Here is an 18427-nt window from a genome sequence, read left to right as displayed (position 1 = left end):
AAGGCGTCCATCTGGAGCGCGGGAAGTGCATGCGACGCTTCTGAGACAGGAAAACAAGAGCCCGAATGAGATACCAATCAGGGACCGATCTCCGTACTCTATCGGTGATCTCGATCTTTGCTTGCGTTTTTTTCTCGATTTATTACAATTACCGCCAGACGTTAGTTCGCGTTGGTTTTGCGCGCCTTCTACGCAGTGGCAGCAGTCCAGCGCGGGCGTTCGTCCTCGCAGTTGATGGTTGGGCGGACGTTCGTCCCCGTGGTTGGTGGTTGGGCGGATGTTCGCCCTCGCGGTTGGTGGTTGGGCGGATGTTCGTCCTCGCTGTTGGTGGCTGGGCGGACGTTCGTCCTCGCGGTTCTCGCGGTTGGTGGAGGGGCGGACGTTCGTCCTCGCGGTTGGTGGTTGGGCAGACGTTCGTCCTCACGGTTGGTGGTTGGGCCTCTCCGTCGCTACGTCATGCACTGCGTCAGCGCAGCGCGTGTCAGCGGCTCCCCACCGAACGCGTGTAGCGCAATGCCCCATTTTGGAGGCGGCCACCGGCAGGCCCGCCACCACGATGGGCACGCCGCTGCCCCTGTCAGCAGGAACAAGGTGGGATCGGTTGTGTCCACTCTTTGATTACTGGATTCTCAGCTAAGGCATTTCCGCGAGGCGCTGTGCAGTGTGATGGCTTGCCAACGCCGCGTTGCCAAACATTTCAGTTTCCAACAGGCAGCCAGCGCGTCACAGAATATGTATCAACGGGAGCGTTCAACATCGCTGTGGGATTTTGAACCGAAAGAGCTATCTTAAAGATCGTTTGGTGCAGTTCACAGCCCTGCCCTTGTTAACACTGAACCCTGCTAGTTTCTGAGCTGCACGCCCATGAATATGTGCAGGTTGTTTCATGCATGCTATTTCAAGGTCACCAAGGTATCCATAACGCCATAATAACGTCATTAAAATCCTTCCATTACGTTAGCTACGCCCGGTTCAAGGCCAAGAAGAACTGACCGCGTCGCGGCGGGCGGCTTCGGACGCGTCAGTGCTGGGCTGGGCAGTTTCGCGGCTGACCTCTCGCCGCCACCGTGCCGCGCCCATGACCTTTGAGGGGTCCCTACTGGGCGGCACCACTTCCGCTGCATCGCGGCCGTGAGGCAGCGACGGTCGCGTCGTTACCCGAACCGCACCTCTGACGTCATGGGGGCGAGCGCCGCGCGGTCGTTGGTCGGCCACTGAACCAACTCGCGCCTGGAATCGGTGGCTCCCAGCGCGTGGTTTGGGCCTGTGCGGCCAGCCCGTCGTAAACGGTGTGGTACACGGCACACACTTCGCATGCGTCACGCCAGCGAGATCCCGGGCGATTGACCCTGGGTCATATCATGTATAGACTGATGTAAGTTTCCCGGAGGCTTGTCTCGGGAGTCCCTGGGTCCAGGCTGTTCCCTTGAGAACGCGAGAATATCTGCCCAGCTCGAGCGTTAGCTCCAGTTGAGGCTGATGAACACCGGATAAGTCTAAAAACTGTGTGGGCGAAATTCAACTTTCGGGGTTTGCGTGCGATCACCCGCTCAGATGTTTGCCTCCAGCAGATGTCGCCCATGCTAGGCCCCTTTACACTTTTTGATTTGTTGTAAATAGATTTGTATGATGTGTTTGATTCTAGTGGGGTGTGGAGTCGAACCAAGAATCATACCGCCCCTGTGGAAGCAAAAAGAATTCGAATCATTTTCTTTTTAGTAATTCAGGCTCATTATTGATCCAAATCGTGTGCATTTAATCGCAAATGGCTCGCTTTCAATCAGCATGACGTGAAGCATCAGTAATGATTCAATGTATTCCAGTTGCTGCTAAAAAGCATCGCATGCAACGCGTCGGGCCTTCATTGGGCTACTTTAATCAATTGTGACAGTCCATGAGGTTACATATTCTCCCACAACCATGAGCGCCATCAGCGCAGCTTGAAACGTTGGGTTTCGTCGATATAACTGATGTTTCACTGATAATATTCTTTAACGTGTTTCGCGGTGTGCTTAAAGTCCATCGTTGTCAGAAAAATATCTCGACTCACAATGCCGACAAACCAGGAGCTTAAGGTCTTCCTCATTCTTACATCATGCCTGCTTGCTTAGATCAATGGCTGAGTCGAGTTGCCGGCTGCGAAAAGGGTTGACTGTGATCAATATTCGGATCTCAATTATCCTGAGTTGGAATCGATGTGATCCACTGGGAACTCAGCCAAGCGGAGGCCCGTCTAAATAGCTTCGTGGGCACTGTGGCGAGCTCAGAACTATAAAAAGAATCGGATTTGGGGCGTAAGAACAGTTAGCTCTTCCGAATCCACCCAAAATGCTGTCAGGGCCTCTGTCTCGCCGCGCTCCCTGTCACCGCTCTGCCTCGTCGTGCTCCCTGTCACTGCTCTGCCTCGTCGTGCTCCCTGCCACCGCGCTGCCTGGACGTGCTCCCTGTCACTGCTCTGCCTCGCCGCGCTCCCTGCCACCGCGCTGCCTGGACGTGCTCCCTGCCACCGCTCTGCCTCGCCGTGCTCCCTGCCACCGCGCTGCCTGGACGTGCTCCCTGCCACTGCTCTGCCTCGCCGCGCTCCCTGCCACCGCGCTGCCTGGACGTGCTCCCTGTCACTGCTCTGCCTCGCCGCGCTCCCTGCCACCGCGCTGCCTGGACGTGCTCCCTGTCACTGCTCTGCCTCGCCGTGCTCCCTGCCACCGCGCTGCCTGGACGTGCTCCCTGTCACTGCTCTGCCTCGTCGCGCTCCCTGCCACCGCGCTGCCTGGACGTGCTCCCTGTCACTGCTCTGCCTCGCCGTGCTCCCTGCCACCGCGCTGCCTGGACGTGCTCCCTGTCACTGCTCTGCCTCGCCGCGCTCCCTGCCACCGCGCTGCCTGGACGTGCTCCCTGCCACTGCTCTGCCTCGCCGTGCTCCGTGCCACCACGCTGCCTCGCCGTGCTCCCTGCCACTGCTCTGCCTCGCCGTGCTCCCTGCCACCGCGCTGCCTCGCCGTGCTCCCTGCCACCGCTCTGCCTCGCCGTGCTCCCTGCCACCGCGCTGCCTGGACGTGCTCCCTGCCACTGCTCTGCCTCGTCGTGCTCCCTGCCACCGCGCTGCCTGGACGTGCTCCCTGCCACCGCGCTGCCTCGCCGTGCTCCCTGACACTGCTCTGCCTCGCCGTGCTCCCTGTCACTGCTCTGCCTCGTCGTGCTCCCTGCCACCGCGCTGCCTGGACGTGCTCCCTGCCACTGCTCTGCCTCGCCGTGCTCCCTGCCACCGCGCTGCCTCGCCGTGCTCCCTGCCACTGCTCTGCCTCGCCGTGCTCCCTGCCACCGCGCTGCCTGGACGTGCTCCCTGTCACTGCTCTGCCTCGCCGTGCTCCCTGCCACCGCGCTACCGCTGACAGGTCCCCGGAACGCCCATCTCGTCTGGAGCAGACTACATGCGCCAGCCACGAGCGGGCCGAAGGGGCCCCTGGTAAGGTTCCGTCCGAGCTCCGAGCACACACCACGCAAAGCGTCCCTGCGCGGGCATAGCCTCGGTGGATGGGCCTCAGGTGCATGTAGCTCTGACCCACCGTTATCTACTCTCCTTCACCCCAAAGCCCTGAAATGGTCACAACGAATGGAAAGGGCTCTAATCCAAATAGCAAAATATATTCGATGCGGCAGTCGGCGATATCACATTGGCATATTCCAGCAGAACTAAGTACGCGATGCCTACACAGATAATTTTTGCTATCATGGCATCTTGGATGGCAGAGCTCTTTACGGTTGGGCCTGTGGACATTCCGCATTAATCTGGGGAATTAGACCGACGTGGGCTTGGAAGTTACCTAGGGAAAGGCTGGCCTGATTGCAAAAGCTGAACGCCAAGTTGCGAGATGGTCAATTTGATCATAAATGTCCCATTTGATGCTAATCTGCGCTGGCGCATGATGGATCTGAGCAAATTTTTCGCGAAAACATTTTTGTTGTCAATGCATCGAAGCACATGCCATTTCTAACCAGAAAAAGTACACATACGCTAGCGGATTGAATGAAAGATAAATGACTTTGATTGGGCTGGATCCTGGAAAGTTAACTATGGGGTGCTCTTTTTACAAATGGTATATCATAAGGCACCCAATGTCAGTCAGCCGTGCGTCTTAAATCATTCTCCACGTTGCTAAGAAATCGAGTCAAGCAGCAGGAGCAGGAAAAAAGCAACAGGAAAACCTATTCAACCGCGCCCAGTCTGCGGACAAACAACACCAAAAGAGCATCTCTGAGTGGCGGTGCCAGATGGTGGACAGCGATGACAGCGTGCCTTGTTCAGAGCCAACATTCGACGTCGCATACCGCTCGGATCTGATCTCGGGCGGCTGGCGCTGGGCCCACCCGGACGCGTCCCTTGACGCCCATTCGCCACGTTCCCGTCGCGCCGCGAGGGACACCTGGCGCGGGCCGAGCGCGCCTCCGCCGCGCCGAGTGCGGGGGCGGCAGCCGGCGCGCCTCGGCAGACGGTGTTCGGTCGGGCGGGAGGCCGGCGCTCGCGGCAGATTCCGCCGCAACGGAGAGAGCGGCGCGGCGGCGGGGTGCCGCAGTCTCTGGCGCGCGACTGAGGCCCCGGCCTGGCGACGGCGACCGAGGAAAATCCCACACTGAATGTGCGGACTGATTCATCGGCTGTGCTCTCTCGCTGCTGGGCGCGGCATTGCGGCGGCCGTCCCGGGCTGGGCGGCTTTCACGGCTGGCCGAGATCGGCGCTAAGTGTGCCTGGTATTGTCCTGCGGTAGCACCGGGCGCACGGTGTTGTTCTGTGGCCGGTGCTACCCCCGTCTCTAAATCTTCGTTTAAACACCGTCCGTTTTCCAGCTTGTGATTGCGGCTTCGTCGTAGCGCTATGTCATGCTGAGATGCGGAGGGTGCCAGAGTTGCGCAGCGTTCGCAGTATGGTAGAACAAGCACCCTCTGCAACCAAAGCCGCCGGCCGACCAGACCCAGGGAGCGTTTCTGTCGTCAGGCTCCTCAACAATGGACCGAGACACAATTGTTATCTGTGCCCGATCTTAGAGCACGTACAATATAATCTCTTCTTCTGGTTGCAGTGACGTGTGACGCGGGACATTTTGCCCTGTCTCCCCGCGTCCTTATTATGTTTGGGGTGTTGCTGAAGATATATGCCTATGCGTCGCCACGTAACCGACCTCGCTTCCACCAGGTATAACTTCTCTCCACCAATCTACTTCAACATGGTGCGGGACCCAGTGGAGCGCATCATCTCGTGGTACTACTACGTCCGAGCGCCCTGGTACTTCGTGGAGCGCAAGAGGGCCTTCCCCGAACTGGAGCTGCCTGACCCCGCTTGGCTCAAGAAGGTCAGGCGCGATCAAGTTCTCATCGCCGAAGGCAGAACCCTCTGCGCTCTCTGACGTTAATGCTCCCTAGCTAGTAGCTAGTATGTATGGTAACCATTCTACTGGTATGCATACATGCCGTAAACCATGTCTAGATGTGCTGCTCGATAACAAATTGTGACACTGTACGTCCCTGACCGTTCCCTTCTGTTTCTGTGGGCAAGTCCAGGCAAATGCAGTTTGTTACGCAACACAATTAGCTGATTAGATAACTTATTTACGCGGATCTGTGGCATTGATGTCAACGCTGCGTTTCAGCCAGTTATTTTTGCAGCGGCTGTTCGATGGTCCTGAAGAGTGCGGGTGTACGTGTGGCACTCAGCTACCCACGTGCTTCAGTCTGGAGAGGGCCTGAAGCTCCAACCATCAGAGGTGGATCCAGAGGGAGGGGGCCGTGCCAGTTAGGTTGAAGGGGTACCAAAATATAATGGCGGCGAAGGGGCACCAAAATCCTCATTTAGGGTCCATATAGCCTTTTGTTCTCAAGGAACACCAAATTCCAGGGGTGCAACAATGCTGAGCCTCCCGCCGTCACAGTCCTGGATTGGCTCCTGGGGCCAGGGGCACGCATAGCTGTATTTCTAGGCACCATAATCTGTATTTTCGAGGTACGATGTGGCCTAGGCGGACCATTTAAGAATTTAAAAGAGGCCAAAATTCAGAGCCATCACAATTTCCGCGGCTTTTAACCTGACGAAATTCTGGATCGGTCCGTTCTTTTTAGGGGCACCAAAACTTTCGTTTCCGAGCATAATAACTTGTTTTCCAGAGGTACACACTTTCAGGGGCACCGCAAGACAGGAGTCGATCCGGAGGGAAAGGGGAGATGGGTAATGACGATACAGGAGCTTGTATGCACACTAAAGCAGTGAAAAGGCCCTGTGTGAGTCGCAAGTCCCGATACCAAACGGAGGTCTTCAGCACTGTTTCAAACAGAACAGAAGCCCCTTCTCTGACGCAACCCTGGATTCGCCCCTGCCAATCACCCACCTCCGCTGACGGTCCGTCAATAGCTGAGTGGGTGGAGCGTGTGTTGGTTGACCTCCGGTGACGGTCCGTCAATAGCTGAGTGGGTGGTGCGTGTGTTGGTTGACCCAGCCTCCGCTGACGGTCCGTCAGTAGCTGAATGGGTGGAGCGCGTGCTGGTTGGTCGTGAGGGTGCCGGCTAGAATACCGAAGTCGCCAAGCCAGGCTGAGATACGCACATAGGCACGTATCAAATATCAACACATTCTTTTCAGGACCACCTAGCTCTTAAAATGTCCCCTGAAGTGACTGGTATGCGCACACGAATGACGCTTACTAGGCAAATAACCGCATAATTATTTCATGCATGTTAACGCCTCATTTCAAATATTTCGTTAGACCAGTTAGTGGAGCATAATGCTCCAGAGATACATTGTATGTCTCCAACTGGCATCATCTGCATGATGCAGCATAACGGTTGGGTGGGGAAGAGGCTGTACACCCCGTTTTGTCTGTACCCACTCCACGTCCGCTGTCAATGTACGTGACTCTTAAAGTGCAGGTGGCAAATCCAGTTCATGCCGCTTTTTCGGGTATTCCAATTATTCTAGTAAAACTATACCCACTCGTCTATGTATGTACCTGTGCCACCTGTTACAGCTCCCCCTGTGATGTCTTTAGCTCACTTATACATGCATCGCTCTCAATTTACTTGCAGTGATCGCTTCCATTGCGTGCGTGGCAACCTTTTAAAAGTTATCCCGCAACCATTTAACAACTATTAATATTGGTTGTTTCTCTGTCCCCAAATGTTCCCGCCATCGTCCGGGCTTTCTGTTGCTGGGTGGTTTCTGGGACTATTGGGATACAGGCGTCGTCGACAGGCTCTATCAGGAATAGCTGGCACTACTTTTGCAGCTTTCTCCTTCGCAGTCGTCCGACTCAGTATGCAGATGCGGTGCAGCTGTTGTGTAATGGCACGGTCGTGCACGAAAGCAGCCCATCACCTCTCAAAATCTGGTCGGAAAAAGTGCTGAGTTATTTGGCAAACTGGTTCCTGGACAGCAAGGTGGAGCCGACAAAAAGAAGCGCTCCCATCGTGGCCACAAAACACGGGACCAGCCCGACCCAGGCCTTTCATTTCGACCGGTCAGGATGTATGGAGTGAGCATCGTTAAATTTCTGCAGGCTTCTGTGGTTGGGTCATTGACTTGAGAATGCGTGCGCCGACGCTTTTGAGAGAAAGGGCGGGTTAATAAGCGTTCAAACGTTCTTGTTCTCAAAGAGCTAACGAGTATTATCTTCAAACTGCCTCAAAGAGGAAGCAGGTGTGCTCTTAGCCAAGCTGTCTCCTGTTCACCCAGCAGCACGATATGCAAAGAGGAGCTAACAGAAAGCCTCTGTTCGTTTTGTGCTCGACGATAGCATATAAGTCACCGGGTAAAGAATGACGAGGATAGATTCGCACCAAAATACCTCGTAACGACACATACCTACACTTTGTAGCACCCAACTTCTCAGCAGGTAGACCCTTGTCTTGTTTCCTCTGTCAAAATTTGGCGTACATATGACCGCGAGAATCAGACGCTGCGACGAAAGCGGCTGAATCACTAGATAAAGCTCTTCCGCTTCTGTCCTAACATGCTCAGCTGCTCTCTAATCATCGGTATTAACGTTGCTTGGGAACTCGCTTCGCGCATGCGCAGGACTTCGAGACCTGCGTAGAGTTGGGTCACGCAGAATGCACCTACGAGCAGGACAGCGTGCGCGAGGACTATGGCCAGCTGACAGAGTTCTTCTGCGGTATGGAGGGCGCGTGCACGTAAGTGGCTGGTAAGCGGCAGCCACGGAGACGCTTCGCTTCAGCTGGCATCGTCCGCATCGGAGTCACCCGTCTGCATGGTGTCTTCCATTGCGCATGCGCGGTAAAGGCTGCTTCGTCCGGGCATCTCCTTTGCCTAAAGGACGGAATTAGCAGGCCGGTTTGGTGGCTGCGGTTGTCTACAATCCACTGTTTATGCTATGGCATGCTGCCTTTTTCTGTCTTGCCACTCATTTTCATCTCGTCTTTTTCTTTGCCACACTGTTCAATCACGCACACACGAATTTCCCACCATCGCGAATCATGTCCCATGGATGGGGTGCCCAGTTGAGTTGTGAAAAACCGGTCCCGTCACGAATTCAGTTATCCCGGTCCCAAACGGTCCCACCGACAACGACCGAGTCTCCAAAGTGAGCCTCGCGCGGCTCCGCAGAGCTTCGCTGTCGTCGCCTTCGGGGTCTTTGTTGTGACGTCGCGCTGTTGCCATCCCCTGGCAGGACTACGAGGAGTGCGTGCTCTCCAACGACTGGGAGTGTCAGTACATTACCGGTGACAAGAAGGACAGGGTGGGAGACCATCGCCGCATGACGGGCTTCTTCTGCGGCATGGACGAGGATTGCTCGTGAGTGTACTGGCTGGCGACGTGGCTGACATCTGGCGGGAGCGAGTGGAAACACGCTGCGGGTGGCGAAGCACGCCTCCAGACGAAAAGTGCAGAAAACGAAGACGTGGGTAGTTTCGGAAGCTCTCCGTTTGAATTTTGAGCAATGGATAGGTATTTCATGGTCATTGACACTCAAAACTCGCAGCTCATATGTTTTGTTTTTTTTTGCAGGGAATGGTCAATTGTTCGGAGAGACCTCATGTCTGTTTAACTTTTAGAATGGCCAAATGGTCGGGGAGACCTAGACCTCATGAAGTTTGCTTAACTTTCAATACCAAAGTTATGGTGAGCGTTCTAAGTCATCCATGGAGATGAGTCATGTAGTTTGCACTCTTCTGGGCTTATTGACGTGTGCGCCTCACCATCTCTGCGCTCGATACCGCTGAACAGGCGTCGGCCAAGATTTTCGTAAGGGGATGGGAGGCAGATCAGCACTTACCATGAGAGAGCTGAAGTAGCCGACTATGATGCTTATGTAAAAGTCGGGCGCAACGGGTGGGCGGCTGCCCCTGGGCCCTTCTCTGGCTGCGCACACGTCGCGGGATCCCTTGGTAGAATGATCCGGATGTTGCGCCGTTTCGGAGCGCGTCGTGCGCACCGCAGGCACCCCTGACCGGCGAGCACCGCACCATGCGTCACACCACTGCATCGGTGCACTTCCCTGGCGAATGGCCGAAATGTCAGCAGCCGGGCTGGCACGTCTGGCTGGTCCGGGGCTCGGCCCTGTTCCCCTCACAGCATGTCACCGCCTCTGTGCTACCACCGATCACTAGACGCACCGGCCCGCTGCGTTTCCTCAGTTATTTTGTGTCATCAACAGCACGCTGCATCTGCGTTTGTTCTACGGTTGGTCTCGCCAACGTTTGCTTCACATGTTTTCCTTGGTGGCTCAGCGATGAATGAGCGGAAAACTCGGGACACCAGCCTATGCACCATGTTCATTTCTATGTTGTCTCTTCGAACACATTTTCAGGAATTCTATGGTTTTCCGTTTCTCAGCGCCTTCAACTCTGAGGTGGCCATGCAAAAGGCCAAGCGGAACGTAGAGAAGTATTACGCCGTCGTGGGGGTGCTGGAGGAGATGAACAAGACGCTGGCAGTGCTGGAGCACTACATCCCGCGTTTCTTCGCTGGTGCTGCCGAGATTTACCATGGTCAGTTCGGTGCACCGTCTGTTAAGTATGCATAGACAGGAATGTTTCATAAATTTCTTTCAAGTCATGTTGACCAAAAAGTTGATATAAGAAAGCAAGACCTTCGGCTTCTTTTTTTTGGCACTTTGAGTTAAAGGCTCTTATGTTGGCTTAACGATGTTCAATATACCAAGAGGTTTTTTTCGCTCCGTTTTCCGTTTTCCGTCGAGGGTGTTTGGATTAACCTCATCTCAGCTGAGGTCAATCGCGTAGATTCTCCACTAACCCAGTGGAAGTTAATGGGCGCAAAATGGCCAAGGCAGTCGGAGTGCACCTAAACTCAAACATCATCATCATCCATTAGAAGGTATATTGTGCAGGCGAAAGAGGTGGAAAGGAACGCTTCCCCAATCTGATTTAGGACCCGATATTATGCCGAAACTGGCAATAGTTTCAGTCAAGTTAGTCAGTCAATTCAGTTAGTCGCCGTGCGTCTTTAACAACACACGCAGAGTGGTTACATCACGAACATGGCGCTAAACCCGCTGCACTGTCTGTTTCGACCTGTCCCATCACGTGTCAGACGTATTCCTTTGTTTTCAGAGGAGAAGAAGCTATCAAAAGTCAACAAAAACGGCTACAAGCCACCTGTTTCGGAGTACGTCAAGGACATCGTGCGGAAGAATTTCACACACGAGATCGAGTTTTACGAGTTTTGCCGCCAGCGGCTTCACCAGCAATACTTGGCTCTCGGACTTCAGGAAGACCTATAGGGCGCGTTCGACCGGCAGACAATGCCGGAAATTTATCCGGGATGTTGGAATTTTCCGGAATGGCGTTCGGCACTGCCAATACGGAAAACTATCCCTAATAATTTTCCGCGCCCGTGGAAAATCCCGGAGCATTTTCAGAGAATAGTCAAGACGGGGAATCTTTTTTCGCTATACATAGTTGTAGTCGTTGACTGTGCTGGCGCATGGGAGACGGATGTGGGAAATAATTTCTGGACCTGCCGAGCGTAAAGTAAGAATCTCCGTAGATGATTTTTGAAGGGATAATTATTCGTTGAATAATTTTCCCTCGGCCGAACGCGCCCATAGACTCGGTCTTTTGCGGTGATGAGGCAGCTGTACGACTGTCAAACTGGCGGAGAATGTGACGGCTCTGGTGACTTATCTCACCGACAGATGGCGCAGGAGCAGAGCAACGTTATGAGCGCGAGTGATGCCGCGAGCGCCGGGTCCGTCCTCTCGACAGACTGTAACCATTTTACGTGCGAGGTGCAGCTATTGCCGGGCTGTGAGCGACTCGGCCCGCCCGGGAGACTGGCCAGCGGTAGGCGGCCCGCCCGGGAGACTGGCCGCTGGGAGGCGAGCTGTGATACGATAGAACTGAGGATGAGACGTGGCCTGCGCCTCCGGGTAGCTGTCTGTGCTTTACTGAACCTTCCAGCCCTTTGCCATACTATGTGTGACTGTTGACGGCAACCTGCCGATGCGGCCTGCCCGCCATGTTGGGGGGCTTTGACGCGCGCATGGGTACTTGACCTGTAGTGGACCTCTCCCAGCGTGTGTCGTGTTGTAGCTGACGCAAATACACGAACTGATTTTGTTATGTCCCTTGCGTTTTGTGCTCTATGATGGATACAATAGCAAATTTTGTGGAAAAGAAGTGCATTGAGACTGGTCCTATTTCTGCCAGCAGGCTGTTGCTAAATGTGACAGAGGGAATAGAGTGGAACATTTTGGCGTCATATCAAACATCGTAGCTCGTCATCCACCGGGAGAAAGGGGTGGAGGTACATCTGGGTCCCATCTCCCCTTTAATTCATGTGCGACATCAGAAATAGTCTACTCACTTCTTTCAAAGGCATCTCAATGGCTCAGAGACCATACGGTTGCCAAAAAATAGCTGATTGAATCGACGGGGATATAAGTCTTATCGAGAAACGTCGAGTCAAATGGGATAGCAGCCGAATCCGGCAAATATCGCAAAAAGTTGCCAGACACAAGTATCGAGTCGGAAAAAGTCGAAAAGTCAACAGGAATAAAATTCGGCAGGTAGATAACCCTGATTGAAGACAATTCAAAGGTAAAAATGTTTACATGCCTTAGAGTCAAATGGATGAAAGTTGGCCGAGAAAAATACGTCAGGAGCTAGGCACATGTCTACTCGTAGGAGAGAAATGCGACGGCTAATCAGCTGCTGCGCACGTGTGGCTTAAGACACATCAGCGATTACCTGTTTTCTGTGTCATGTGACACGCATCTATTCAATCTGGGTTTTGTTGTCTTTGCATGCATGCAGAATATTATAACAGAACATGCCCCTCCTGGCTTTCCGGCTTTTGACTTTTTACTCTTTGACTTTCATCCCTGTCAATGATTTGTCCACGAGTTTTTCCAATGCGACGTCTATTCCTACTGACTCTTATCTCTTTTGACTTTTGTCCATCGGCTTCGACTTTTTCCTGTCTTTGCTTTTAATCCTGTCGAGTTTCATCTCTTTTGACGTGTTTCCCATCCGTTTTTTTCCCGATCTGACTTTCATTTTATTCCTGCCATCTTGTCATTATTTGGCTTTTTCGTTTGACTTTTGCCATTCGGCTTTTCCCTATTTCGCCTTTTGTCTTGGCACCAGATCATAGCCAAAAAAAACGCTGCTCATTTACGCTAATTTCTGTGCCTCTCCCGCTGATTATGCGCCGCCTACGCCTGGCAAGACCCCCCCCCCTAGTTACCCGTTAAAATTATCGGATTTTAGCATGGATCGCAGCTGCACCTGATCCTAACGTTACCCTGTGCGAAATCGCCTCCTCTTTTTACATCACCTACGCTCAATCAAAGCCTGTCCTCCCCCCCCCCCCCCCATCCCCACACACACACGTGTTACATAATTGAGATAGCCACGCGCTCCTTAGTTTGTCACTGAAATACCTTCCCAGGAAATTGGATGATGCTTTAAAAAATGCGAACGGAGCGCACCATGGGCTAAGGTAGGCTGGGAGTGCGCAGATAATGACGATGTAAAATGTCCATGTAACACGTCAAACCATGCAGGTTACAGAGGGCAGGGGTCATTCGTGATTAAGGACAATGTAACGCCGTCAATATAATGTCTAGATAATGCGTCAGACCATGTGGGGTACAGGGGGCAGAGGTCATCAGTGATTAAGGACAGTGTAACGTCGTCAATATAATGTCTGGATAACACGTCAGACCATGCAGGGTACAGAGGGCAGAGGTCATCAGAGATTACGATCGAGCAGCAAATACAGGCTAAAAACCTTAGTGCGTTTAGCACAGCCTGCACCTCCTCAGAACATTTTCTGCCCTTACGCACTTAAGGTTTCAAATTTTTGTTTTCGTTTGACTTGGTTCAATGTTCTCATTCAGACTACTGTTCGACTCAAGCTGTTTTAGCCGGCACAGGACCGGGTCACAGATTATTGGGGTCTACTTCAACTCATGACTCATAGTTGTTCCAAACATAGTTGCTCCCAAGCTCCGATTTCGCTCTGGTTCGTTGCCTTTTGACTCGTGAGCGCTATGACTTAAACACAAACACATACACGCGCGCGCGCACACGCACGCATGCATATATATATATATATATATATATATATATATATATATATATATATATATATATATATATATATATATCGAAGTAAGGAAAATACGTGCAAATAGCTTGGTAGCAAGTTTGTAGTTTGAACCTAGCAAATGCAGTGCAGCAAACAGTACCTCTCCTGTAACCTGTTACCAGCGCACGATGTTGTGTTGGAAACGCACGCACGCGAATAACCGTGCAATATAGGCCAGTCTCAGCTCTAGGCTAGCACATTCTAGCTGGCACTTACGACCCAGACCTTATAGCGCGCAGTGTAGACTAGTCTGCCTTAAACCTGACAATCGACAGTCTGCACCTGCCAAGTGTCATCTCGGCTGAGATTTAGCAAATTTTTCAAGATCAGGATCAAGGTTTTGTTCCCTGCTTGGAACTTGCAATAACAAACTTTGTGCCGACTGCGAAAAGGTTCATAGCTCATGCTGCATGCTGCTCATTTCAACACTCCGAAATGGTATGTTGATTTGTCTGTGGCTTGCTGTGTTTCGTCATGTTACCATTTTAAGTTGACTATATGGCTCACTGACACGATATTTTAACAAATGATTTGCTCCCGATTCAGCTCACTAAATTCACAGAGAATGTGATTCAGCTTACGGCTCAAAGGGGCATTTTTCCTAACGAGCCGACCCAGCTCGTGGTTCAGCCCAAAACAATGGGCTCGTGAGCCACCGCACGAGACGGCCAATTCAGCCCGAGCCGAACACAAGTCGGCTGATGACATGCCATGATGATTGCTTGATACCGTCGTGTTGTCAGCATCCCCGGGCGTTTCGAAGGGTCGTCGTGTTCACCGTAGCTCTCCGTCAAATCAACGTCCCGGTGACCCGACAAACAGATGTGTTTACTTGATGTTGGCTGTCTCTTTCTGAAGATTTTCGCTTGCCCCAACAGCACAAACGTCAGCATGTCAAACGCTTTTATGTTTCATTTATTGCAGGCACGTGATACGCAATCGCGCAAGGGTATTTCTGGCGCAACACTGACGTCATTACGTGCTTTCACAAGCTGAAAGAACATGGTATCACGTAGAAGAAAGTCGCGTAGCAGAATGCAGTTGGTGATCAATGCCCAGACCATGCGGTGTAGTTGGAAGTATAGGATACATGATTTCATATGAATGAAGTTTCACATTCGCCGCCGAACAAACCATCATCGGAAAGCAAAATGGCGTTGCCGCGTCTTCAGGGTCACCTCTCCGGACGACGCGACATCTTGATTGACGTGAAGAGTTGAGGCCAGGCGGTTGTCTTCCACGGCACGACGGTCCAGAGTATTTACGTCATCCGCACGGGTCCCAGCCTCCGTTCGGCCAGCATCTCAAGCAGCCAGTGACGCTTCTCTGTCTGCGGCGGAAACAGTGTGTAACTGAGAGCTCTGCTATACAGAGCCAGGTTTTCGGATGGATAGACAAACAAGGCACTTTTTCTTTTTGGCAATTTTATCCAAAGTAGTTTTTATTAATGATAAGTTTAACTACTGGGCATCACAATGGCATGAATATTGGTTTAAAACGCACAATAAGAACTCTTAAACGACTTCGTTAACTTAAGATAATTCAAAATGGGCAAACAAGAAGATTTCACACTCCCCTAAACAAAGCAACAACAACAAAAACTGAGATCGAATGAGGGCCATGGAGCCTTAACTTTTGGTGTAGGCAGACTTGGTAGCAATTGCTAGCACTTTTTTCTGAGGGCGTCGCTGCTCGCATGCCATGCCAGCACTCAATATCAGTGCTGTGAGCTCCGGCAGTCTGGCTCCAAATGCCGTAAGTCGCTGTGAGAGCGCCAGGCTAACAACGACCAGATGATGGCCCCGTGCCTGCTGGTTCTCACGGCGTCGATCCTCTCACAGACCCCGAACTCGCGCCGGGCCAGGCGGAGCTCACCGGCCTCACCCGGAGGCAGGTAAGAGTCTGCAGGTCGCACTGCGTGCCCCGAGGGCAGCAGTGAACGCGGTCCGAGCAGCACACGGCGTCTCTGAGAGGGCAGCAGCCCCAGCGCTGGTCGGACATCAGGCAGCAGGTGGCGCCGGCTGGGCAGCGGGACTCGCCGTCCGGACACAGGACCGGGTCCGCGGACACGCGGACACAGCGGTCACCGGACGGGTCGCAGGAGTAGCCTGGCCGGAGGCGACAGGTGGGTCACGCGGCGGACACGCGGTGCGGACAGCGGCGAGACAAGATTTTGGTCACAGTCAAACGTTGTACAAAAGGATCATCACAATGGCACTGGTTAACAATCACGGGACATGCGGGGTCCCGTCCCAAAGGGCGCTATGCCACTGGTTCCTACGTTTGATTGGCTACCTGCCGAGAGACCCGGCGGAAGCAAGGACGGCCTGGCTGTCACATTGCGTGGTACGTCAAAACGTGCTTTGTAAAAATTGGTTGTCGAAGTCGGCTTATTTGCTGGGGTGGTGAGTCAGGAACTTCGCAGCAAGCCATGCTTGCTAGGCGAGCAACATGACCTAAAAGTACCCCCTCAATATTCTCGGTTGTATTCATTTTGGAGATATAGGCCCGTGTATCCTGCCATGCTTTCCCTTAAAAACCCCAGCAGCCTTGAGCAAATAAGGTAAGGCGGTGAGTGCGATTAGTCGTATGTGACGTGACGCAACGTCGTGTGACACATGCGTGTGCAGTAAAACTTCATTGAAAAGGTATATTTCCAACACGTTATTTCATTTAAACCCTAATAACCGCCCGACTGAAGCTGAAGCTGTTTTCACTCGCCGGTCCGGGGAGAGGTGGGCTCCCCCGCTATCTTGTTCCTAATTGGACGAGACCTGCCGAGTGTAGCACAATCCTTAACCAAATGTGGACGGAAGCCAACAATGTCCGGTTCGACCCTTCCAGCTACCACAATGTGCTACAGTGATAGATAGAAAGATGATTTTTCAAAATGCGGAATGTTTTCAGAACATTTCAGACCGAATGCAGACCGTCCAGCAGTTTTCGATTCTCAAAGACAGACAGACATAAAGCCACGTTCTGAATCCGATTCGGTGCAAGTGTTGGTTTAAGAACGATCTGACGTCGGCACAGATCATCGCAAGTTATTGATTTCGCCTGACCTTACAAATAATGAATCGCCTGACCAGAGTGGCCTGTGCGCTTGACGGCCAACATTTTATACAGATGGCAAGCTCAAAATCACCTTTCATTTGCATTCATCCGCAAAATGTCATGCTTGTCATAAAGGTTCTGCAAGCTCTCAGATGTGCAATCATATGTAATGTCAGTCAGGTTCCAATCTCACTTTTTAGCAAAGCGTGCATAACGTGGCATAATCAGCTATGACGACATTTCAGTTTTGTGGCGCCGTCATTTGCTATTCCCATGGCCTAAGAACTACGGCTTTGTTCGCCCGGTAAGACTTATTCTTTGATGTCACACTGCACGCAGTTACATATTTTTGAAAAGGCTGCACCGTCGCCTCCACATTCGCCGGATCCTGTACCTTCTCCGGCGGTAACATGCCTATCCGTGCGCCCCTGGCGAGACAACGGCGCGGCGCGGTCTGCCCTCGCCCGTGCGACAGCAGCACTGCGCCCCTGGCGAGGCAGCGGCGCAGCGCGGCCCGCTCTCACCCGTGCGACAGCAGCACTGCGCCCTTGGCGAGACAACGGCGCGGCGCGGTCTGTTCTCACCCGTGCGACAGCAGCACTGCGCCCCTGGCGAGGCAGCGGCGCAGCGCGGCCCGCTCTCACCCGTGCGACAGCAGCACTGCGCCCCTGGCGAGACAACGGCGCGGCGCGGTCTGCCCTCACCCGTGCGACAGCAGCACTGCGCCCCTGGCAAGACAACGGCGCGGCGCGGTCTGCCCTCACCCGTGCGACAGCAGCACTGCGACCCTGGCGAGGCACCGGCGCGGCGCGGTCTGTTCTTACCCGTGCGACAGCAGCACTGCGCCCCTGGCGAGGCAACGGCGCGGCGCGGTCTGCCCTCACCCGTGCGACAGCAGCACTGCAGCACTATGCCCCTGGCGAGGCGGCGGCGAGACGCGGTCTGCTCTCACCCTTGCGACAGCAGTGCTGCCGGTCGGAGCAGCAAACCGCATCCACGTACGGGCAGCAGCGGAACGGCAGCTGGTGGGAGTCGGTGGCACAGCACGTTGTGTCACCTTCACACATATCTCCGTTGGGGCAGCGGTCGGCCTCCACCGATGCTACGTGAAGGACGATGGCGAGCAGCAGCCACTCGGACAAGCACAGCATCGTCACGGACTCTGGCGGAGGGACATGGCGAGAGTAGCTGCGTGACGATCAGGCACAGTGAATGCGCCTCTTAGTGTGGTGAACGACACTAACATGCAAGTTTGCTTTCGATATCGGGGTTGGTCAGTCGCCTGAGACCTCAACCATCTCTCACTTAAAGACCTTTGGTAAGAGCTTTAAAGAGCCCTTGGGAACTCTCCTGAGCGTTACCAGTTTCTCAGTTGAAACTTTAAACATCTCCTGCCTGTTGCATGGAGCCCAAGCCCGTCTCTCCACTGTGGCTCTCTCCATCGCCTGCTTGTAGCTGGAGCTCGCAAACGTCGCCATTACCATCTGGAGCTCACTAGCGTCACTTGCCTTCTACCAAGCGCTCACGAGCATCAGCCGTTCCCGACCTGGATTCACAGGTCACCCAGCTCATCCGTAGCCCACTGACTCACCGGTCAACCAGCTCTCTGGAGCCCACTGACTCACAGGTCACCCAGCTCACCTGGAGCCCACTGGCTCACCGGTCAACCAGCTCATCTGGAGCCCACTGACTCACAGGTCACCCAGCTCATCTGGAGCCCACTGACGGCACTGACGCTGCCCGACCTACGGGCTCGGC

The 18427-nt window shown here is 53.5% G+C and overlaps 2 protein-coding genes across 2 annotated transcripts in view; one reads left to right on the top strand and one right to left on the bottom strand.

Moving 5' to 3' along the window:
* pip (heparan sulfate 2-O-sulfotransferase pipe) overlaps positions 1-11583 on the top strand; it is a 45433-nt gene extending 33850 nt beyond the window's left edge. The window contains exons 6-9 of the mRNA XM_037220025.1: positions 5189-5345; positions 8670-8794; positions 9836-9990; positions 10573-11583. Coding sequence (XP_037075920.1) covers positions 5189-5345; positions 8670-8794; positions 9836-9990; positions 10573-10742 — 607 coding nt within the window. The 3' untranslated portion in view covers positions 10743-11583. The remainder of the gene's footprint in view (positions 1-5188; positions 5346-8669; positions 8795-9835; positions 9991-10572) is intronic.
* Positions 11584-14545: 2962 nt separating this feature from the next.
* LOC119097603 (progranulin) lies at positions 14546-17824 on the bottom strand. Its single transcript, XM_037220646.1, has 3 exons — positions 17622-17824; positions 15500-15723; positions 14546-14945 (listed from the first exon to the last, which is right to left on the bottom strand). Exons 1-3 carry the CDS (start codon positions 17818-17820, stop codon positions 14877-14879), a joined length of 492 nt encoding a protein of 163 aa, XP_037076541.1. The 5' UTR covers positions 17821-17824; the 3' UTR covers positions 14546-14876.
* Positions 17825-18427: the final 603 nt, after the last annotated feature.

This window comes from Pollicipes pollicipes, unplaced genomic scaffold (assembly GCF_011947565.3).
Source record: "Pollicipes pollicipes isolate AB1234 unplaced genomic scaffold, Ppol_2.1 Scaffold_4295;HRSCAF=5057_pilon_pilon_pilon, whole genome shotgun sequence".
NCBI lineage: Eukaryota > Metazoa > Arthropoda > Thecostraca > Pollicipedomorpha > Pollicipedidae > Pollicipes > Pollicipes pollicipes.
The sequence above is the reverse complement of the archived record's forward strand: the minus strand, read 5'-3'. Positions and strand labels throughout refer to the sequence as shown.